Here is an 18,756-nt window from a genome sequence, read left to right on the forward strand (position 1 = left end):
CTGCTCCAGCAGGAGAAGTTGGACCATTTCAGTGTACTCAGTTTGAGGGTCTTGCATTCTGGCTTTTTCTCTGTTGACAGTTGCATTGTATCTATTGGCATAGCAAGTCAATGCTTAACATGCTAAATCTATTTAGAGATTTGTCATGGTTAAAATTTATAGTTTAGTCATGAAACTCTAGATGGCGCAGCCTGATAGGTCCTTTATCTGCTATAATCTGCTAGCAATCATCATCTATTAGTACACTGCACATGCTGACTGGCCTCTGCTGACTCTGCAGCCAATGAGACCCTCCACCTCCCCAGCTCCACCTGTCTAGATTGGCTACGGGAAAAATGTATGTCTATTCATGCAGCTCTAGCATGACATACATGCTCACAGCAGTGTGTCTGTGTATTAACTGGCAGTAGCAAGTCTGCGTATTTGCTTTGCAGCAACAGTAGCATGTGAAGCAGATCTAGTCCACCAAAACAAACTATATTAACATATCCATGAATCCTATCTATTAACATGCTAAAATTATTCATTGAGTTGTCATGATTTAAAAGGGTGTTTTGTCCACCGAGGGGTCCTGGCGACCGCTGGTGTAAACATATTTATTCTTCAGAGTACTGCCTTTCTGATAAATAGAAAACTGGCTCAGTATACAGTCTTGATTACCTGGACAGTATTTCACTGCTATATATGGAACAAAAGAGAGAATTTATGTTTCTGCATCTTCACATTCCAAGAAATGTCCTTCAATGATTGGAAGAAGGTTATGAGAATGAACCACATCACAGATAACAATCAAGGTATATTTCAAAGTCTTGTTCGGTTGTAGAGGATTTTTATTTTTATGTGCTAGGATTGGTTTTCACAACATGAACTTCCATAATGTTGTGAAACCACTGTGGAGGTTTTTAGAAATATATAAAGTATGGTTGATAAAAGGATAAAAGACCTTAAAACCAAGTTGAATTTGATTATTTTATATTACATATTTATTTATTTAGGTGTTGGTGCTATTTTTGGTTTCTATGTTGTAAAGAAAGCTGTTGTTTTAAAGAAATTACTCTTTTGATTTCACACACAAAATGACAGCAAATAAGTTTGGAACAACGTGGACAAGTAAATAATGCCAGAATTTTTATTCTTGGGTTAACTATTTTGGAAACATATCCATCCTTCCTTTTTTCAAACAGCTTGTCCTATGTATGGCTGAAAGGATGCTGGAGCCTATGGAAACACATCACAAAGAATGTATTTTCTATTGCTCCCTTATAAATAAATAAATGGAAAAAAGAGATGTCTTCAGACAGAAAAACCATAGGCTGTACGTACCAGCATAACTGGCCCTCTATCATAAAGATAAGACTGTCTTGCGTTTTACTGCACTGCTTTCTATTCAAAATGGGCTTGTGCTTGATTACTCTGTTCAGAACTAAACATGAATGGTTGGAGCACTTTTATGCCCCATGTCATTTTGACATACAGTCCTATTCCAGCTCATTATTGCTGCCTGCTGGGAATGCCTTTTAGGCTATTGTCAGAGCATTACTGGCATGGTGAAATGTCCAGACGGGACAATAGCTTTCAGACATGCAAATGGCATGTTTGTCATATGTAGCATAAAATGTCGTACTTGTTAAGGCTGTATTAGAGCATAAAACCAACCCTGTAGAAACAGACGAGTACAAATTAATGATCTAAAAATGTTCCCATTGTTTTTATATATCTGTCCTATACTGACATAAATATGGTATTCATTCACTGAACCTTTTTTTGTATAATTTGTTGTATTTTATTTGACGCTGAGTAGATTGCATTTGTTTGTTTGTTTATCTTAGGCTATTGAGAAAAAGAATGGGAAGAGGATATGTTGCATGCCAGATTCGAACCTGCATTACCCATATAAGCAACAGGGCTTAAAATATCTCTATATATGTGCATTAATCAATGCTGCCTGGTTAAACTATATTTAAGAATATTTTTGAATACTAATCCATTGGTGTTTAGAAATACAAATAAAACAAATACTACTTTTATTTTGTTGTTTCCAAACCATTTGTTCTTAATACATTTACGCAATCAACAGACAATTTAGTTTTCAATTCACCTACACTGCATGTGTTTGCATTGTGGATGGAAATCAGACAACTATCAGTTTAAGACAATCCAAACTCCACACAGAAAGGTCTCATGACTCCACCGGGACTCAAACCAGGGAACTTCTTGCTGTGAGTCGAGAGTTTTTTCTACATAATGTTCCTTTTGAGGGTGTTGAAGTTCAGGCCATTATCTGAATGCCACCACTGAGAATATAAATTGCTTAAAGCTGATGATCAGGTCTCTCTCAGGGTTCAGACCGCATCGCAGCACAGCTTAAGCACACGCCTTCAAATGAAGCCTCTTCTGCCCTCTTCAGGACTGATAGCAATATTAGAGGTGCTCAAAGAAAATCAATTTCAGTTGTGCTGTCACATTCCATGATATTGGAACTGAGAAGAGCACATGTCCAGTTACATTCCAGAGTGTGAATTATCTCGAACCTGACCAGCAGATTTTCAATTCCGTAAACGGCCTTTCAGATCCACACTTGGATCTTTCCTGGCAAAAACTAGCTACTAAATGTTTTTTATTTGTTCAGTTTTTGCCCCATACCACCCCGTCAACCAAACTCTAGGCCGTTACTCTTGTGTTAAAAATAGGAAGTTGAAGACTGAAATGAGTTCCTGGCATTCTCTGACTTCACTTTTCAAAAGAATGGCACCAGTCTGGTTATTCCCACAGCAGAGGTGCAAGGTTCATATGGGACCTGAGGCAAATTGCATGTTTTCCACTGTGCCATTACAGTCACATACGACTGAAAAAGCTGGATATTTCCACCAGAGCAGGGTTCAGAAAAATAGAGTTGATGCTAGTGCGCATGATTTCTCACAGCTGAAAGTTGTTTCTATCTATCTGTATTGCCAGAGACCCACATAAATAGTGTAAAAGGTTTTTCCTATAATGCACATTCCACCCACTAGCTGATAGCCTCGGGTGACCTTAGAAGAAGAATGCAATTATGGGGGAGAGGTAACGCTCTATTGTTCCTGAAGGCACTCTCTGTCCCTCATGCTCTGTGTGAGGTTAAGTGTAGCCTATATATGTTCTTTCATATTACTGTTTTGCTTAGGTCTTTGATACATTAGAGTAGTAAAATCACCCTGTACTTTTACATTTTACACAGGAAATATAAATGATCTATCACTTCCTTATATAAAAAAACATAAAATAGAGTTTTATTGTACATTTTTAAAAATATATCATTATTCTTGATATAAAAATCATAAACTAGAGTTTTACTGTACATTTCCTAATTTTTTTCTTTTTTTTCCCTCTCAGCTTCCTTATGTCCTTTTCTCTTCATTATATTCACTCAAGTTCCTCATGTCCCCTCAGCTCTACTTATGTCATTTCAGCTTCATAACTGGACTGATTCTGATCCTAATGGTGGGTCATTGGACCATAAAATCCCAGAGCTGATTTTCCTTTTGTCCAAATCCAGCCCTGATTGACAGTGCAAGATGATTTACAGTTAGCTGTGTCAGGAATCCAACCACACATTGGCATGCTGTGCTATGAAAGAGGCTTAGCCATCATTCTGAATCAGATAAACTGGTTATATATTTGTGTTTCAGTAAAATTATGCATGCTATACCAGGGGTGATTCCATACCCTTTTTAGGTGGGCTTCAGCCCTGTATCTGTTGTCTAAGCCCCCCAAAACTGAATGATTGGGCCAGTGCTGCTTTCTCAAGAAAGTTTATCATGCTTACATGTTTGAAGTCTTGTCAGTTTAAACATTAAAGTGATCATAAGCCATTCAAGAGCAAATGCACATAAAATTATGTCAGAATTACTGTCTTTTTCCTTGTAAGCACAGTCGGTTACTGTATGTCTAAAATGAATGTAAACAGTAAAAAAAAAATGATGTACATCAGTATAATGAATCTGTGCATTTTCATGTTTATGTTCAAAAATGCACATCATTTTATACATATTTTGGACTATGGGGGGGTGCCATTATTTTGATGATGTGAACATGGTTGCATTCGGTGATCTACAAGCGCTACCTGTTGCTATTTTTACCACAACACAACTCGGTATACAAAACTTAGAAAATAATGATGCCACGTTGCGTGGTTGTAATTTTCAGTCGGAGGGCAACAAGAGAAGTGATGTAAGTCTTCACTGCTTTACTAGCGATAAGAAGAGGAGAAAAGAATGGGAAGCCTGTGGACGAATAAAACTCCCTAAAGACCTGCGTCTTTGTTCCCTCTACTTAAGCCCTGATGCCTTTAAGCAATTAGTAGACCACAGCTACTGAAGGAGCTTACAGATGGCAGAGACAAGAAATGCTAGATGCCATCCTGGCAGGATGTAAACATGCCGATGCTTGTCATGACGGTGTAGCCACTGAAGGAGTTTCTCAGTGCCAATTTCACTTGTTTAAAAGGATGGCATGGCATATAGTTTAAGCCTATGCTTATGTCCATTGGTACCTATAAGCTTTTTCTGTAGCTGTGGTCATCCTATCAGTATTTTATTTTCTGAATAGTGTCTTCTTTTATTGTGTTGTGGTAAAAATGGCAACATTACTCTTTGACTTCACTTTATTTTCCTTTTTGGACATTTACCCCCGGTTTCACAGACAAAGCTTAAGCCTAGTCCCAGACTATATTGTAAATCTGAGCTGTTTCAAATTAAAGAAACTTGCACTGACAGCTCTTAAATTATATCAATGGCTTTGTTTTGTCTCAAGATAGACACCCGTAATGCTTTTTTCTAAGGCACGTTTATAAAAATTACTTAAATATCCTAATTGAACTATAGCCTAATCCTGGCTTAGTCTAAACCCTGTCTGTGAAACCAGGCCTTTATGTTTTATATCTGTTAAATAAAAGCTTCTTCAAGGCCTGCCACACCCACTGTGTCTGTCATTTGCTCCTCCCACCACAATATCAGCTTCCCCTGTGCTTCCTTACATCTTTAGTTCCTTTTGTTTCCTCTGGTTCACATGTTCACATCCTTGTTGATCCTGGAACAACATTCCATTCAACCAATTAGAACTGAGGGGTGACTTTTCAGCAAATGTCTGTTTAAGGCTTAGGGTTAGGTATTTCTGCACCCTTGTTAATCAGCTAGCATTTCCCATTAGGTTAAGTCTATATTTTTGGAAAACAATGTTGATCCAGGTCTTACTTGGCAAAATCACGTCCTTTCAGTTTCATTACATCCGCTTCTGTAAGTCTCACTTTAAGTCTCTTCAGCTTCTTTATGTCTTTTCAGTTTACGTATGTCCCCTTAGTCTCCTAATGTCCTCTTAGGTTCCCCATGTCCTTTCCTTTCAGCTTCTATATCTTTCTTCACCTTTTTTCTCAGCTTCCTTTTGTCATTTCAGCTTCATAACATCCCCTCAGCTTTCTACTGTCTCTTAGATCCCCTTTGGTCCTTCAGCTTCCATGTCTTTCCTTGTCTTTTTAAAGTTCCATCAGTTTTTTTAGCATCCTTTCATTCTCACATCTTCCTTACATCTCAGCTTCCTTATATCCCCTCTACTTTCTCACATCTCAAGTTCCCTTTGCCCCCTGCAGCTTCCATTTGTCCCTCAGCGTCTTAAGTTCTCTCAGCTTCCCTTCAGTTTCCTTGGGTTTTCTCACTCTCTAAAAAAGTCCACCAGCTTCCTTAGAGTTTCAGTGAAGATGATATTGGTAGCTCCAATAATTCACTGGAGGTTTGCATGGAGGAAATGGTTCATTATAATAAATTGGTTTTGGTTAAAATTGTTTGTTTGAGCCCATCACCAGCTAAACTCTCTCCACTTTGGTTGCTCTTTCATGTGTATTCATTCCATTCGCCATATGTATTTGCTCCCTGAAGACTACAAAGACGCATGGCCCTGAAATTAGAACAGCACACAGTACGAGCTTCCCGGAGTGTCCTCCAGTGCTAAAGCTAATATTGCAAGATAATTATCATGGATTTTTACAGCATGCTGAGCACATTTGTCCTAAAGGGGAATCTGTCAGCGTTTCTGCAGATGGAATTTGTATTTTATTAGCTCACAGTAAAATTGCCCTCTACAACAGGAGGATTAAAACAATCAGCCAGTTTTATAGTTAGAGGAATAGGTCATATAAAAATGAATGCATGAGCAGAGATGCAGATACGGACAGGGAAACAGATTCAGACGGGATTCGCAAGCGACAGGCTTGAAATGAGCTGATATTTCCTTTTGGATGCAATTCCAAGCAAAAATATTCCTTTCCAGTGGGATGATAGAAAAGTGATTTACCTCGTCTCTGAAGGAAAATTTACACCTCTAAAGGCTGGCGATTCTGAACCGTACAGATGGCATTTGGTAAATGGCAAAAGATGGTCCAATTCATTTCTCAGATCACATGCATCGCAAATTCAATTTGAATACCAGATTTATGGTAACAGATGTGCAAGGACGATACATGCCGTAGATGATCGTAATTCTTTTGCCAGTTGTTTCCACAGTGGCATGATCTCTAATTATGGTTATTTTTACGGCATTGTCCATCACATTAGACTTTGCACAATTATTGTTTCATTTAGAAAATTTAGTCAAGGGTCAAAATGACACTAACATGATAACGCAAGGGAGGTAGTAGATCACACAGAATTGAACAGAGTGAGAAAAGATGAAAAATGATATGAAAGAGGACAAAAATTAAAACTTAGAAACTACAAACTGTTCAACATCATGTTACTCTTTTTCATTTCTAATCAATGTCAGACATAACCAGTGATCAGAAGTGGTAGTTTATCCACCAGGAAAGATGCACAACCTCAAAAGAACTAAATTTAGCCTCCTCTGTCCATGTGTTTATGTCCTGGCCCCTCAGCACTCAGAGCACTATATTTCCCATGGGCATCTGTGCTGTGTCTGCCATAATAGACAGAGACAGAGATTCTTGTTACTGAAATTCTGAGAAAATACTGAGGGGAGGTTGACAGGCTGATGAGAACAGAAGTTTAAGGTCAGTGCAAAGTTTGCAGCAATAGGTCAAGGTCATGGGTTTGATCCACAGGTAACTGATAAAATTCTTCATACCTTGAATGCAATGTCATTCAGTTTGGATAAAACATCTGCCAAATACATAAATGGGAAGGATTTGAAGGGAAGACATGGTTGAATTGCTTGCCCTTGACACTTTGACATTTGACATGCCTGTTTCCCAGTATTCTCCTGTGTGTAAATTATTTATTTTTTCTTTCTTTCTTTTTTCTTTCTATTTTTTTATGTTATTTTATATGTTAACTTTTATGCAAAAGTTCTACAGTCATATTAAGACTAGAACTTGAATTGATTTAATTTAAATATTTAAAATATACGTTTACTTTAAATTAATATTTAATATTATCCTTAATAATATTTACATATTTGTTTTAATGGTCATTACTGGAAAATACTAAATCAACTAATATTATATAAAAATTTTATGAATATTTACATTGTAATATTGTATTGTATAATTGTATATATTGTAAAATTGTCAATGTTTTAATTGAAGAAATGTCATAATAGCAATACTGAATCCAAATAAAATAATGATATAATTCATATATGTGACCCTGGACCACAAAACCAGTCTTAAGTCGCTGGGGTATATTTGTAGCAATAGCCTAATAAAAAATATATGGTATGGGTCAAAATTATTGATTTTTCTTTTATGCCAAAAATCATTAGGAAATTAAGTAAATATCATGTTCCGTGAAGATTTTTTGTAAAATTCCTACTGTAAATATATCAAAATGTAATTTTTGATTAGTAAAATGCATTGTTAAGAACTTAATTTGGAGAACTTTAAAGGTGATTTTCTAAGTATTTTGATTTGTTTGCACCCTCAGATTCCAGATATTCAAATAGACGTATCTCGGCCAAATATTGTCCTATCCTAACAAATCATATATCAATAGGAAGCTTATTTATTGAGCTTTCATATGATGTATACATCTCAGTTTTGTAAAATTTAACCTTATGACTGGTTTTGTGGTCCAGGGTCACATATATTTATAATTTATATAAATATAACCCCATTAATTGCAATATTTGTTTAAAAATAATAACACTAGTAATAATGTGCCACATCTTTTGTGCGTCTTAACCACATTTTATCTTCTCACTTTAAAATAAAAAGTATTAACTTTTACTCCACACATCTAAAAACATAATGTACCCAAAATTCCACGTACACACACACACACATACACACACATAAAATAAAATAACACAAAATAAAATCAGATTGTCAAATTCATATCAATTCAAATTCATCTTACCCTGTCTATTTGCATATATATATACACAGTCAAGCCCGAAATTATTCATTCCCCTGGCAAATTCTGATTTAAAGTTACTTTTATTCAACCAGCAAGTTTTTTTTTTTTACCGGAAATGACACAGGATTCTCCCAATAGATAATAAGACGATGTACAAGAGGCATCATTGTGGAAAAAAAATATATTTCTCAGTGTTTATTTACATTTGAACAAAAAGTGGAATGTCCAAAATTATTCATACCCTTTGCAAACTGTCACAGTCTATGGGAAAATCCAAAGTTCTATACCATTCCAAATAGTCCAAACTGTTCTAAAGCATCCTAATTACCCTGATTTATTGGGAACAGCTGTTTTAATCAACTCAGCAGGTGAAAAACAGAAGCTCTCTGCTGTTGGTTTGTGGACAGTCATGGCTAAGATAAAGGAGCTCACTGAGGACCTGCGGCTGTGCATTGTGGCTGCTCACAAGTTAGGAAAGGGCTATAAGACCATATCTAAATGTTTTGAAGTTCCAGTGGCAGTGCAAAGTATTATTAAAAATTCAAAATGTTCCGCACTGTGAAAAATCTCAGAGGACGTGGTCGGATGTCAAAAGTGACAACTGTGCTGGCCAGGAGGATAGTGAGAGAGGTAAAAAAAAGAATCCAAGGATCACCACCAAGGCCATCCTGATGAATGTGGGCTCTGCTGGTGGCAACATCTCAAGGCAGACAGTCCAACGGACACTGCACACCGCTGGGTTCCACAGACGCAGACCAAGGAGGACACCACTTCTCCAGATAAGGCACACAAAAGCCAGCTTGGCCTTTGCAAATGCTCATCTGGACAAAGAAGAAGACTTCTGGTCTTGTTTGGCCACAATGATGTAGCCTTCATTTGGCGTAAAAAAGGAGAAGTCTTCAACCCTAAGAACACCATCCTCACTGTCAAACATGGTGGTGGGAACCTAATGTTTTGGGTGTGTTTTTCAGCTGGTGGACCAGGGAACCTAATCACAGTAAACAGCACCATGAAAAAGAAGCATTACATCAAAATTCTTAACAACAACATCAGGCAGTCTGCAGAGAAACTTGGCCTTGGGCACCAGAGGACATTTCAGCACGACAACGACCCAAAACACACAGCAAAAGTGGTGAAGAAATGGTCAGCAGACAAAAACATTAACGTTTGCAGTGGCCCAGCCAGAGTCCTGACTTAAATCCAACTGAGAATCTGTGGAGGGAGCTAAAGATCAGGGTGATGGCAAGGAGACCCTCCAACCTGAAAGAGTTGGAGCTCATCGCTAAAGATGAATGGGCAAAAATACCAGTGGACCCTGCTGAAAAAAAAAACAGCTAATACCAGCCTAGGCTGGTTGGCTGGTCTTAGCTGGTTTAAGCTGGAAGTAGCTGGTTTTAGCTGGTCTCCCAGCCTGACCAGATAAGACCAGCCTGACCAGGCTGGAAAAGTGGCCAAAACCCCTCTAAAATCAGCCTGCCTTCCAGCTATGACCAGCTAAAACCAGCCAATCAGCCTAGGCTGGTTTTAGCTGGTTTTTTTCACCAGGGGAGACATGCAAAAAGCTGGTCAGCAATTATAGGAAGCGTTTGATTGCTGTAATAGCCAATAAAGGCTTTTCTATTGATTATTGAGAAGGTATGAATAATTTTGGACATGTCACTTTTTGTTCAAATGTAAATAAAAGATGAGTAATATTTTTTTTCCACAATGATGCCTCTTGTACATCATCTTATTATCTTCTGGGAGACGTCTGTGTCATTTCTAATTAAAAAAAAAAAACTTGCTGGTTGAATAAAAGTAATTTTTAAGTCAGAATTTGCCAGGGGTATGCATAATTTCGGGCTTGACTGTATATACATATCAGTCTGCATACCTTACCGTTGCCTGTTCATTAATAACAACTGCAGTAATGATTGATGTTTTTTTTACATTACCTACTGTATATCATTTATAAAATAATAATGATCTATATCCATGTGACCATTTCCCAAGTGTATCCCTTAAACACTGTCTTTAATAAGATCAGACCTGATCAGTGGTCCTAGTCATAAATCCTAAATCCAATTTAGCCACAATTAACAGACCTGCCACATCAACTATCCATTAGCTGTTGGTTAAAGAATCAACAAGGAAACTGGAGGAAGTTGGGCAGCTGTTGAGGGCTCTGGAAGCTTTTTCATGCGCAACTGAATGACAGAATAAACATAAAAATGAAAAGTATCACCATGAGGTCATGCTAGCCTTTCCTTCATTTTATTGATAATTGCACAAAGCCCCAGAAAAGGTCAGTAAAGAGCATACAAGAAGAAAACAACTTGTGTAATTTGAATTAAAAGCCAGAAATGGAAACGAAACAAACATATTGTATATTATAAAGCTAATCTATTTCCAACAAAATGTCAAAAACGGTATCTTCTTATTTGAGTAAACTAATACATAATGCATATACTGCTTTATCAGCGCAATTTATTGGCCTGATGACTTTTCTGCGAATCGGATCTATAAAGTTCTCATCTCACGTGTTCTAAACCATATAAAAGGTTGAAGGAAATGAAATGGCAAAGCCTGGAGGATCAATAAACACATTGTTTGCCACTGTTCGCTCATCTGCTGAGAGCTGTCCTATAGGGCTGGCCGCAGGGCTAAACCACTCACATGTATAATGAGTGAGACTTTTTCTAGGTTGTTAAATCCAGAAGACTCGTTTTTGATAGAGAAAGCACTGACCAAATTTTCTGCTTAATTAAATTTAACATCCATTCATCCTCACGTGAGAAAAAAAGACTGAGACATAATAAAAAAAGAGAGCGGAAAGCAAAAGATGAGAGCTCATGAAAATTTACAACATGATATTTCAGACCATAGAAGCAAATGCTACAGTGTCTGCCTATTACGCTCAGCTTGTTGAGTTACAAAGTTACAAAGGTTTTAGCGTCAGCGGGTGATTTCACATTGAAGTAAATGCAGGGAAATTGATCTGTGTTCATACATTTGTACAATGGTCAGGAGATTTTTATTTTCTGTGGAAGAATGCAACATGGGATGAGGTTTAGAAATCTAATTTTATTGATTCTGATTAATGATAATTGAGTAGGAGGGTGGGTCGTTTTGATTAAAGTTAGATTGCTCTAGAATGTCATCCAGTAAGAGTAAGAAATTTCCCTCAAGCTACAAAACCATTATTACAGCCCGATTGCGATGAGAGTTAATTCCCGCTGCAATCGCAAGACTTTCAATGCATGAGCCACTTCAGAGAAATTAAGTTGTTTTAGAGTTATATTTAATTTGCCTTCAATTAAGGATTCATCTATCAAAGCGAAACCTGTAAATTTGAGAAAATGTAGGCTGGGGTAATTTAGTTTATTTGATTTAACACCCCAAACAGGCTCTCTACAAGATTTCCCAGTTAAAAGCATAATGCTTTGAAGTTCAAGCTCCTCCACTGAATACTGTGTATTATAATTTTTTTTTGTAACCATGAAGATGTGCTGTCTAATCCAGTCAGTTAGAACATCTATAAACATTAAATTATGTCATTGACAAAAAAAAAAAAAAAAATTAAAAATGAATTCACAAATAAGTTTAAAAGAATGAATAGATTGAAGTTGGATTAAGAAGAAAACCTAGCCTGAAAGTTTGAAGCAGCTGTAAAAGCCTGAAGTTTGAAAGTTTAGATAGTTGCTAGCACGTTTTTCTTATGTGATTAATATGTTGTTAGTATTCTTTTAGCAAGATTAGCATTGTCACGGTGCAGACAGGAACGGACAAACAATGATGTGATATTAACGAAGATATTAAATAATCTATTAAATATTTAAAAAAAAACAATAAGCACAGTACAGCAGGAGGGAGACACTGGGAGAAACCAACATAGACAGTTCAGGGGTGTGACAAGCATGTCGTTAGCATTATTAGCATGTTACCATGATTAACATGCTGCTAGCATGTAGTTATTATGATTAGCATGTTGATTACATGTCACTAGCATGTTGTTACCATAATTAGCATGTTTTAATATGTTGCTTGCATGTTTAAGCAAATAAAATGTGCATGCTGATAGCATGTTGTTAATACGATTATAATGTTGCTAGTATGTTAACTGTTACCATGTTTTTAGCATTATCGGCATGTTATCATTTTGCTAGCATGTTTTAGCATGGCTAGTGTTGTTACCATGTTGTTACCATGATTAGCATGTTCCTCAAATGTCACTAGCATATTTTAACACATTGTTAGCATAATTAGTATGTTTTAACCATAATTAACATGTTGCTAGCATGCAGTTGCAATGATTAGCATGTTGGTAACATGTCACTAGCATGTTTTTACCATGATTAGCATGTTGCTGCCATGTTTTTAACACGATTAACATGTTTTAGCATTTCTTTAGCAAGATTAACTTATTGCAACCATAATTAGTATGTTGTTAGCATGTGGTTACCATGATTAGCATGTTGCTAGAATGTCACTATTATGTTTTTAACACGATTAACATGTTTTTAGTATGTGGTGTACCAAGATTATCATGCTGTTACCATGTTGGCATGTTACAAAACATGTTTCTAGCATGTTGCTAGCATGTTTTTAGCATGTTCCTATCATGTTTTTAACATAATTAGCATTTTGTTAGCATGTTGTTACCATGTTTAGCATGCTGCTACTATGATTATCATGTTGCTAGCATGTTTTATCATGATTAGCAGGTTATTATTTTGCTAACCTGATTTTAACATGACTATCATGTTGTTACATTGATTGTCATTTTTCTAACATGTCACTAGCATGTTTTTCACATGTTGTTACCATGATTAACATGTTCTTAGCATGTTTTAGCATGTTGTAAACATGATTAACATGTTGTTATAATGTTTTAGCATGTTTTACCATGATTAACATGTTCTGTAGCATGTTTCTAGCATGATTGCACTTTGCTAGTACATGCTAGCACTTTGTTACCATGATTAGTATGTTGTTTGCATGTTGTCAGCATGATTAGCATGTTGTTAGCATGCTTTGACAATAAATAACATGTTTTTAGCATGCTGTTACTATGATTATCATGTTGTTTGCATATTGTTACCATGATTAGCACGTTCAATAGCATGTTGTTACCTTGATTAGCATGTTGCTATCATGTCGCTGGCATGTTTTAAGCATTATTAGCATGTTTCTGACATGGTTAATATGTTAACTTGTTGTTAACATGTTTTTAACATGATTATCATGTTGTTAGCAAGTTCTTAACATAATTAGCAAGTTGCTAACATGTTTTATCAAGATTAACATGTCACTAGCTTGTTTTAGCATGTTGTTGTCATAATTAGCATGTTCCTAACATGTCGCTAGCATGTTTTCACATATTGTTACTATGATTAACATGTTTAGCATGTTTTATCATGTTGTTACCATGATTAACCTGTTGTTAGAATGTTTTAGCATGTTTTACCATGATTATCATGTTCTGTAGCATGTTTATAGCATGATTGCACTTTGCTAGCACATGCTAGCACTTTGTTACCATGATTAGACTGTTGTTTGCATGTTGTTAGCATGATTAGCATGTTGCTAGCATGCTTTTAGCATAAATAGCAAGCATGTTTTTTAGCATGTTGTTACTATGATTATCATGTTGTTTGCATATTGTTACTATGATTAGCACGTTCAATAGCATGTTGTTACCTTGATTAGTATGTTACTATCATGTCGCCGGCATGTTTTTAGCATTATTAGCATGTTTTTAGCATGTTGCTGTCATGTCGCTGGCATGTTTTTTTATCATTATTAGCATGTTTTCAGCATGCATCTGACATGATTACCATGTTAACTTGTTGACTTGGCTTTCTTAAGTCAGCTTAATAAATAAAACATTGTATCACAATAATGAAATCTAATACTCACCATTAAAATAAGTAAAAAATAAAATAAAATAAGTACAACTTTTACATGAAGATAATTTGAGGGTAAAAATGTGCTTAAAATTATCCAATGGATAAAGAACGTAAACCTTTGTTGCAAAAGCTCATCACGTCTCAAGTAGAGCTGCATTTGAAATATGGAGATGCGGTATTGTGTTTGGGGATGCATGTTTACAACAGGGACTGGGAAATTCATTGAGATAGAAGGAAAAATTGATGGATGCAGAAAAAACCTGGAGGAAATAGCACTGCAGTCCCACGAGCACATGCACTTGGAAAACGATTCATCTTCCAGCAGAGCAGCCACATACAGCTCAAGTCACTACGGAGTGGCTTAAAATCAAAGAGGTTAACATCCTATAGTGGCCCAGTCAAATCCCACACCTCAGAGCAATTGATTGACCTCAGGAATTGTTGTTCATAAATAGTTCCCATCCAACATGCCAAAAGCAATTCTGTCAAGACAAATAAAAGAAAAAGAAAAAAAAAATCTGCATTACACCATGCAATACTGATAGACTCATATACATAAAACAGACATATCGATGCTTCCAAAAGTGTTTCTATCAAAGATTACCTATAGAAGGTATTATAGCATTTTTTTTTTCAAATAAATTTAGTAAACTATTTAATGTGTTTTACAAACCTCAGTTTCAGATACTTATACTATATTAAACCTTCAAATGCAAGAATATCTATATATTCATGCATTTGAAGGTTTAATATAGTATAAGTATCTGAAATATTGATGCACAAATGTCAAGGAATGTCAAAGGATCTCCAGGAATACAAAAAATACTCCAAGGAATTAAAATATTATTAAGCAAAATAATGAAATAATATTAAGCAGAACAAATTTAAATTCTGAACATAAGCATTTTATCTAAATATTTTGTTGTGTGTGTATATATATATATATATATATATATATATATATATTTTTTTTTTTTTTTTTTTTTTTTTTTTTTTTTTTTAATACAAAGATTATTTTAAGATTGTATATGTTATTTTATTTAATTATTTTTTTATCCACAAGGTATTTGTAAACGTATTCAAGTACATTTTGTAATATGTTCTTGCATTTTAAAGTTTAATATAGTATATCTGAAATAATGACATAATTATAAATGTTTGGGCATGTCAAAACATCTCCAGGATTACCAAAAATAAAAATAAAAAAAATTATTAAAATAATATTAAACTAATATTAAGCAGAACAAATTTTAATTCTGAACATATGCATTTTATCTAAATATTTTGTTGTGAAAATTGTATATTTATTTATTTATTTGTTTGTTTGTTTGTTTTTTATTGTATTTTTTTTAATATTTTCTATTTTATTTTTAATTAATCAATGAATTAATTTGTATTTATTTATTTATTGCATTTATCCACACAGTATTTTTACATTTGAAATGTGTTTTCTTTGCCCTTCAAGTACATTTTGCAATATGTTCTTGCATTTGAAAGTTTAATATAGTATAAGTATCTGTATTAATGACATAAGCACAAATGTCAGGACATGTCACAACATCTCCAGGAACACCAAAAAAAAAAAAAAAAAAAAAAAAAAAAACTTTAAATAATTAAGCAGAACAAATTTTAAAATGTCCACTGGTGCCCAAGGCCAAGTTTCTCTGCAGACTGCCTGATGTTGTTGTTGAGAATTTTGATGTATTGCTCCTTTTTCATGGTGCCATTAACTGTGATTAGGTTCCCTGGTCCACCAGCTGAAAAACACCCCAAAAACATTAGGTTCCCACCACCATGTTTGACAGTGGGGATGGTGTTCTTAGGGTTGAAGGCTTCTCCTTTTTTACGCCAAATGAAGGCTACATCATTGTGGCCAAACAATTAAATTTTTGTTTCATCTGACTATAAAACAGAAGACCAGAAGTCTTCTTCTTTGTCCAGATGAGCATTTGCAAAGGCCAAGCGGGCTTTTGTGTGCCTTATCTGGAGAAGTGGTGTCCTCCTTGGTCTGCGTCTGTGGAACCCAGCGGTGTGCAGTGTCCGTGGGACTGTCTGCCTTGAGATGTTGCCACCAGCAGAGCCCAGATTCATCAGGATGACCTTGGTGGTGATCCTTGGATTCTTTTTTACCTCTCTCACTATCCTCCTGGCCAGCACAGGTGTCACTTTTGGCTTCCGACCACGTCCTCTGAGATTTTTCACAGTGTGGAACGTCTTGTATTTTTTAATAATGCTTTGCACTGCCACTGGAACTTCAAAACATTTAGATATGGTCTTATAGTCCTTTCCTGACTTGTGAGCAGCCACAATGCGTAGCCGCAGGTCCTCAGTGAGCTCCTTTGTCTTACCCATGACTGTCCACAAACCAACAGCAGAGACCTTCTGTTTTTCACCTGCTGAGTTGATTAAAACAGCTGTTTGCAATGAATCAGGGTAATTAGGATGCTTTAGAACAGCTTGGACTATTTGGAATGGTATAGAACTTTGGATTTTCCCATAGACTGTGACAGTTTGCAAAGGGTATGAATAATTTTGGACATGTCACATTTTGTTAAAAAAAAAAAAGCTGAGAAATATTTTTTTTCACAATGATGCCTTATGTACATTGTCTTATTATCTTTTGGGAGAAGCCTGTGTCATTTCCGGTCAAAAAAAAAAAAAAAACTTGCTGGTTGAATAAAAGTAACTTTAAGTCAGAATTTGCTAGGGGTATGAATAATTTCAGGCGTGACATAAAACTAACTATTTTACCCAAGTTTGGGTTAAAACAAAAAGGCCTGCCAACCATACAAAACAACCTGACATGGGAAGCATGTGATAAATTTAAAAATATTGTAATGCCCAAAATGTCCATGTCATTAGCAATTTTGGCTTTTGGCTGGTTGAGGAATGGATTTTAGCTGGTTGAATGCTCACATTATCAAGATCATCAAGTCTTTTTATGAAATGCACTCAATTGTATCACAAAACCAGACATATTCAGCATTCACCATGAATGAGAAAATGTGATCCAGCCAGTGCAAAGAATAACTTGTGCCCATTATAAATGAGTCGCTCGGCCGTGTTGGCCTCATTCTCTGATCTTTCGAGTGCTGCATTTCTTCATAACGTGTACCTGTATGTCCTAGCAGGATCCTTCTCCAGATTCATCACAGAGGATTTTCTCATCCTCAATTGACTGGACAAATCCAGCCTTTTATGTTGACATCATTATTTTTCCACTCGGTCAGTTTTACAAGACAGAATCAGACACATTGGGTCAGTCCACCTGCAAAATGACGCAAATGAAGGAGCAGGTGCTTCTTTGTTAAAACTCATTAGTAAAGGCACAAATACAGAAAAGAAACAGTAATATTGCAAAATGTTATTACAATATAAAAAACGTTTTTTTTTTCTTTTAATATACTTTAAAATATTATTTATTCCTGTGATGCAAAGCTGAATTTTCATCAGCTGTTAAGTGTCACATGATCCTGCAGAAATCATTCTAATATGCTGATTTATTATTAGAATTATCAATGTTGTAAAGAGTTGTGCTGCCAAATATTTCCAGTATTTTAAGATTTTAAATGTGGCGTTTTGCCCCTTCAAGTACATTTTGTAATATATTCTTGCATTTGAAAGTTTAATATAGTATAAGTATCTGAAATAATGACACAATCACAAATGTCAGAGCATGTCAAAATGCCTACAAGATTACAAAAAACAGAATTGAGAATTAAAATAATATTAAATATAATATTAAACTAATATTAAGCAGAACACGTTTTAATTCTGAACATACAAATTTTATCACAATATTTTATCGTGAAAGGGGTTTATTTGTATCTTTGTTTGTAATTTTATATTATTTTTATTTACTTTATTAATATTTGTTGCTTTTATACAAACTGTATTATAAGATTTTAAATGTGTTTTTGCTGCTTCAAGTACATTTTGTAATATATTCTTGCATTTGAAGGTTTAATATAGTATACGTGTTTAAAATAATGGCATAAACACAAATGACAAGGCATGTCAAATCTCCAGGATCACAAAAAAAAATACTATGTTTTTTTTTTTTTAAATACTATTAAGCAGAACAAATTTTAATTCTAAACATATACATTTTATCTAAATAGTTTATGGTTAAAAAAGGTATAAATGTTTATTTGTTTGTTTATTTAGTTTTCATTATAATTTTTCATTTATTTTTATTTATTTATTGCTTTTATCCAAACAGTATTTTAAAAATTTAAATGTGTTTTTTTGCCCCTTTAGGTACATTTTGTGCAGTAATTTATTTTTGCATTTCTGCATATTAAAAGGATTACAAATATACTCCCAAGGTGTAAACTAAAATTAAGCATAGATTTTAAATTTTAAACATATTTTTTATATTTTGAATATTTTGGTCATATATACACTTTTAAAAGTGCTGGGTTGTTTCAACCACAAACTTAGGTAAATTATGGACAAACCCAAATATGGAAAAATATTAAAATATATATATATATATATATATATATATATATATATATATATATATATAT

At 34.9% G+C, this 18,756-nt stretch overlaps 1 protein-coding gene across 1 annotated transcript in view; it reads left to right on the forward strand.

Moving 5' to 3' along the window:
* The first annotated feature begins 733 nt into the window (after positions 1-733).
* The window catches only part of c21h14orf180 (chromosome 21 C14orf180 homolog), a 45,645-nt gene continuing 27,622 nt past the window's right edge, over positions 734-18,756 (forward strand). Inside the window, exon 1 of the mRNA XM_073826599.1 lies at positions 734-794. Coding sequence (XP_073682700.1) covers positions 734-794 — 61 coding nt within the window. The remainder of the gene's footprint in view (positions 795-18,756) is intronic.

Source organism: Garra rufa, chromosome 21 (assembly GCF_049309525.1).
Source record: "Garra rufa chromosome 21, GarRuf1.0, whole genome shotgun sequence".
NCBI classification, from domain to species: domain Eukaryota; kingdom Metazoa; phylum Chordata; class Actinopteri; order Cypriniformes; family Cyprinidae; genus Garra; species Garra rufa.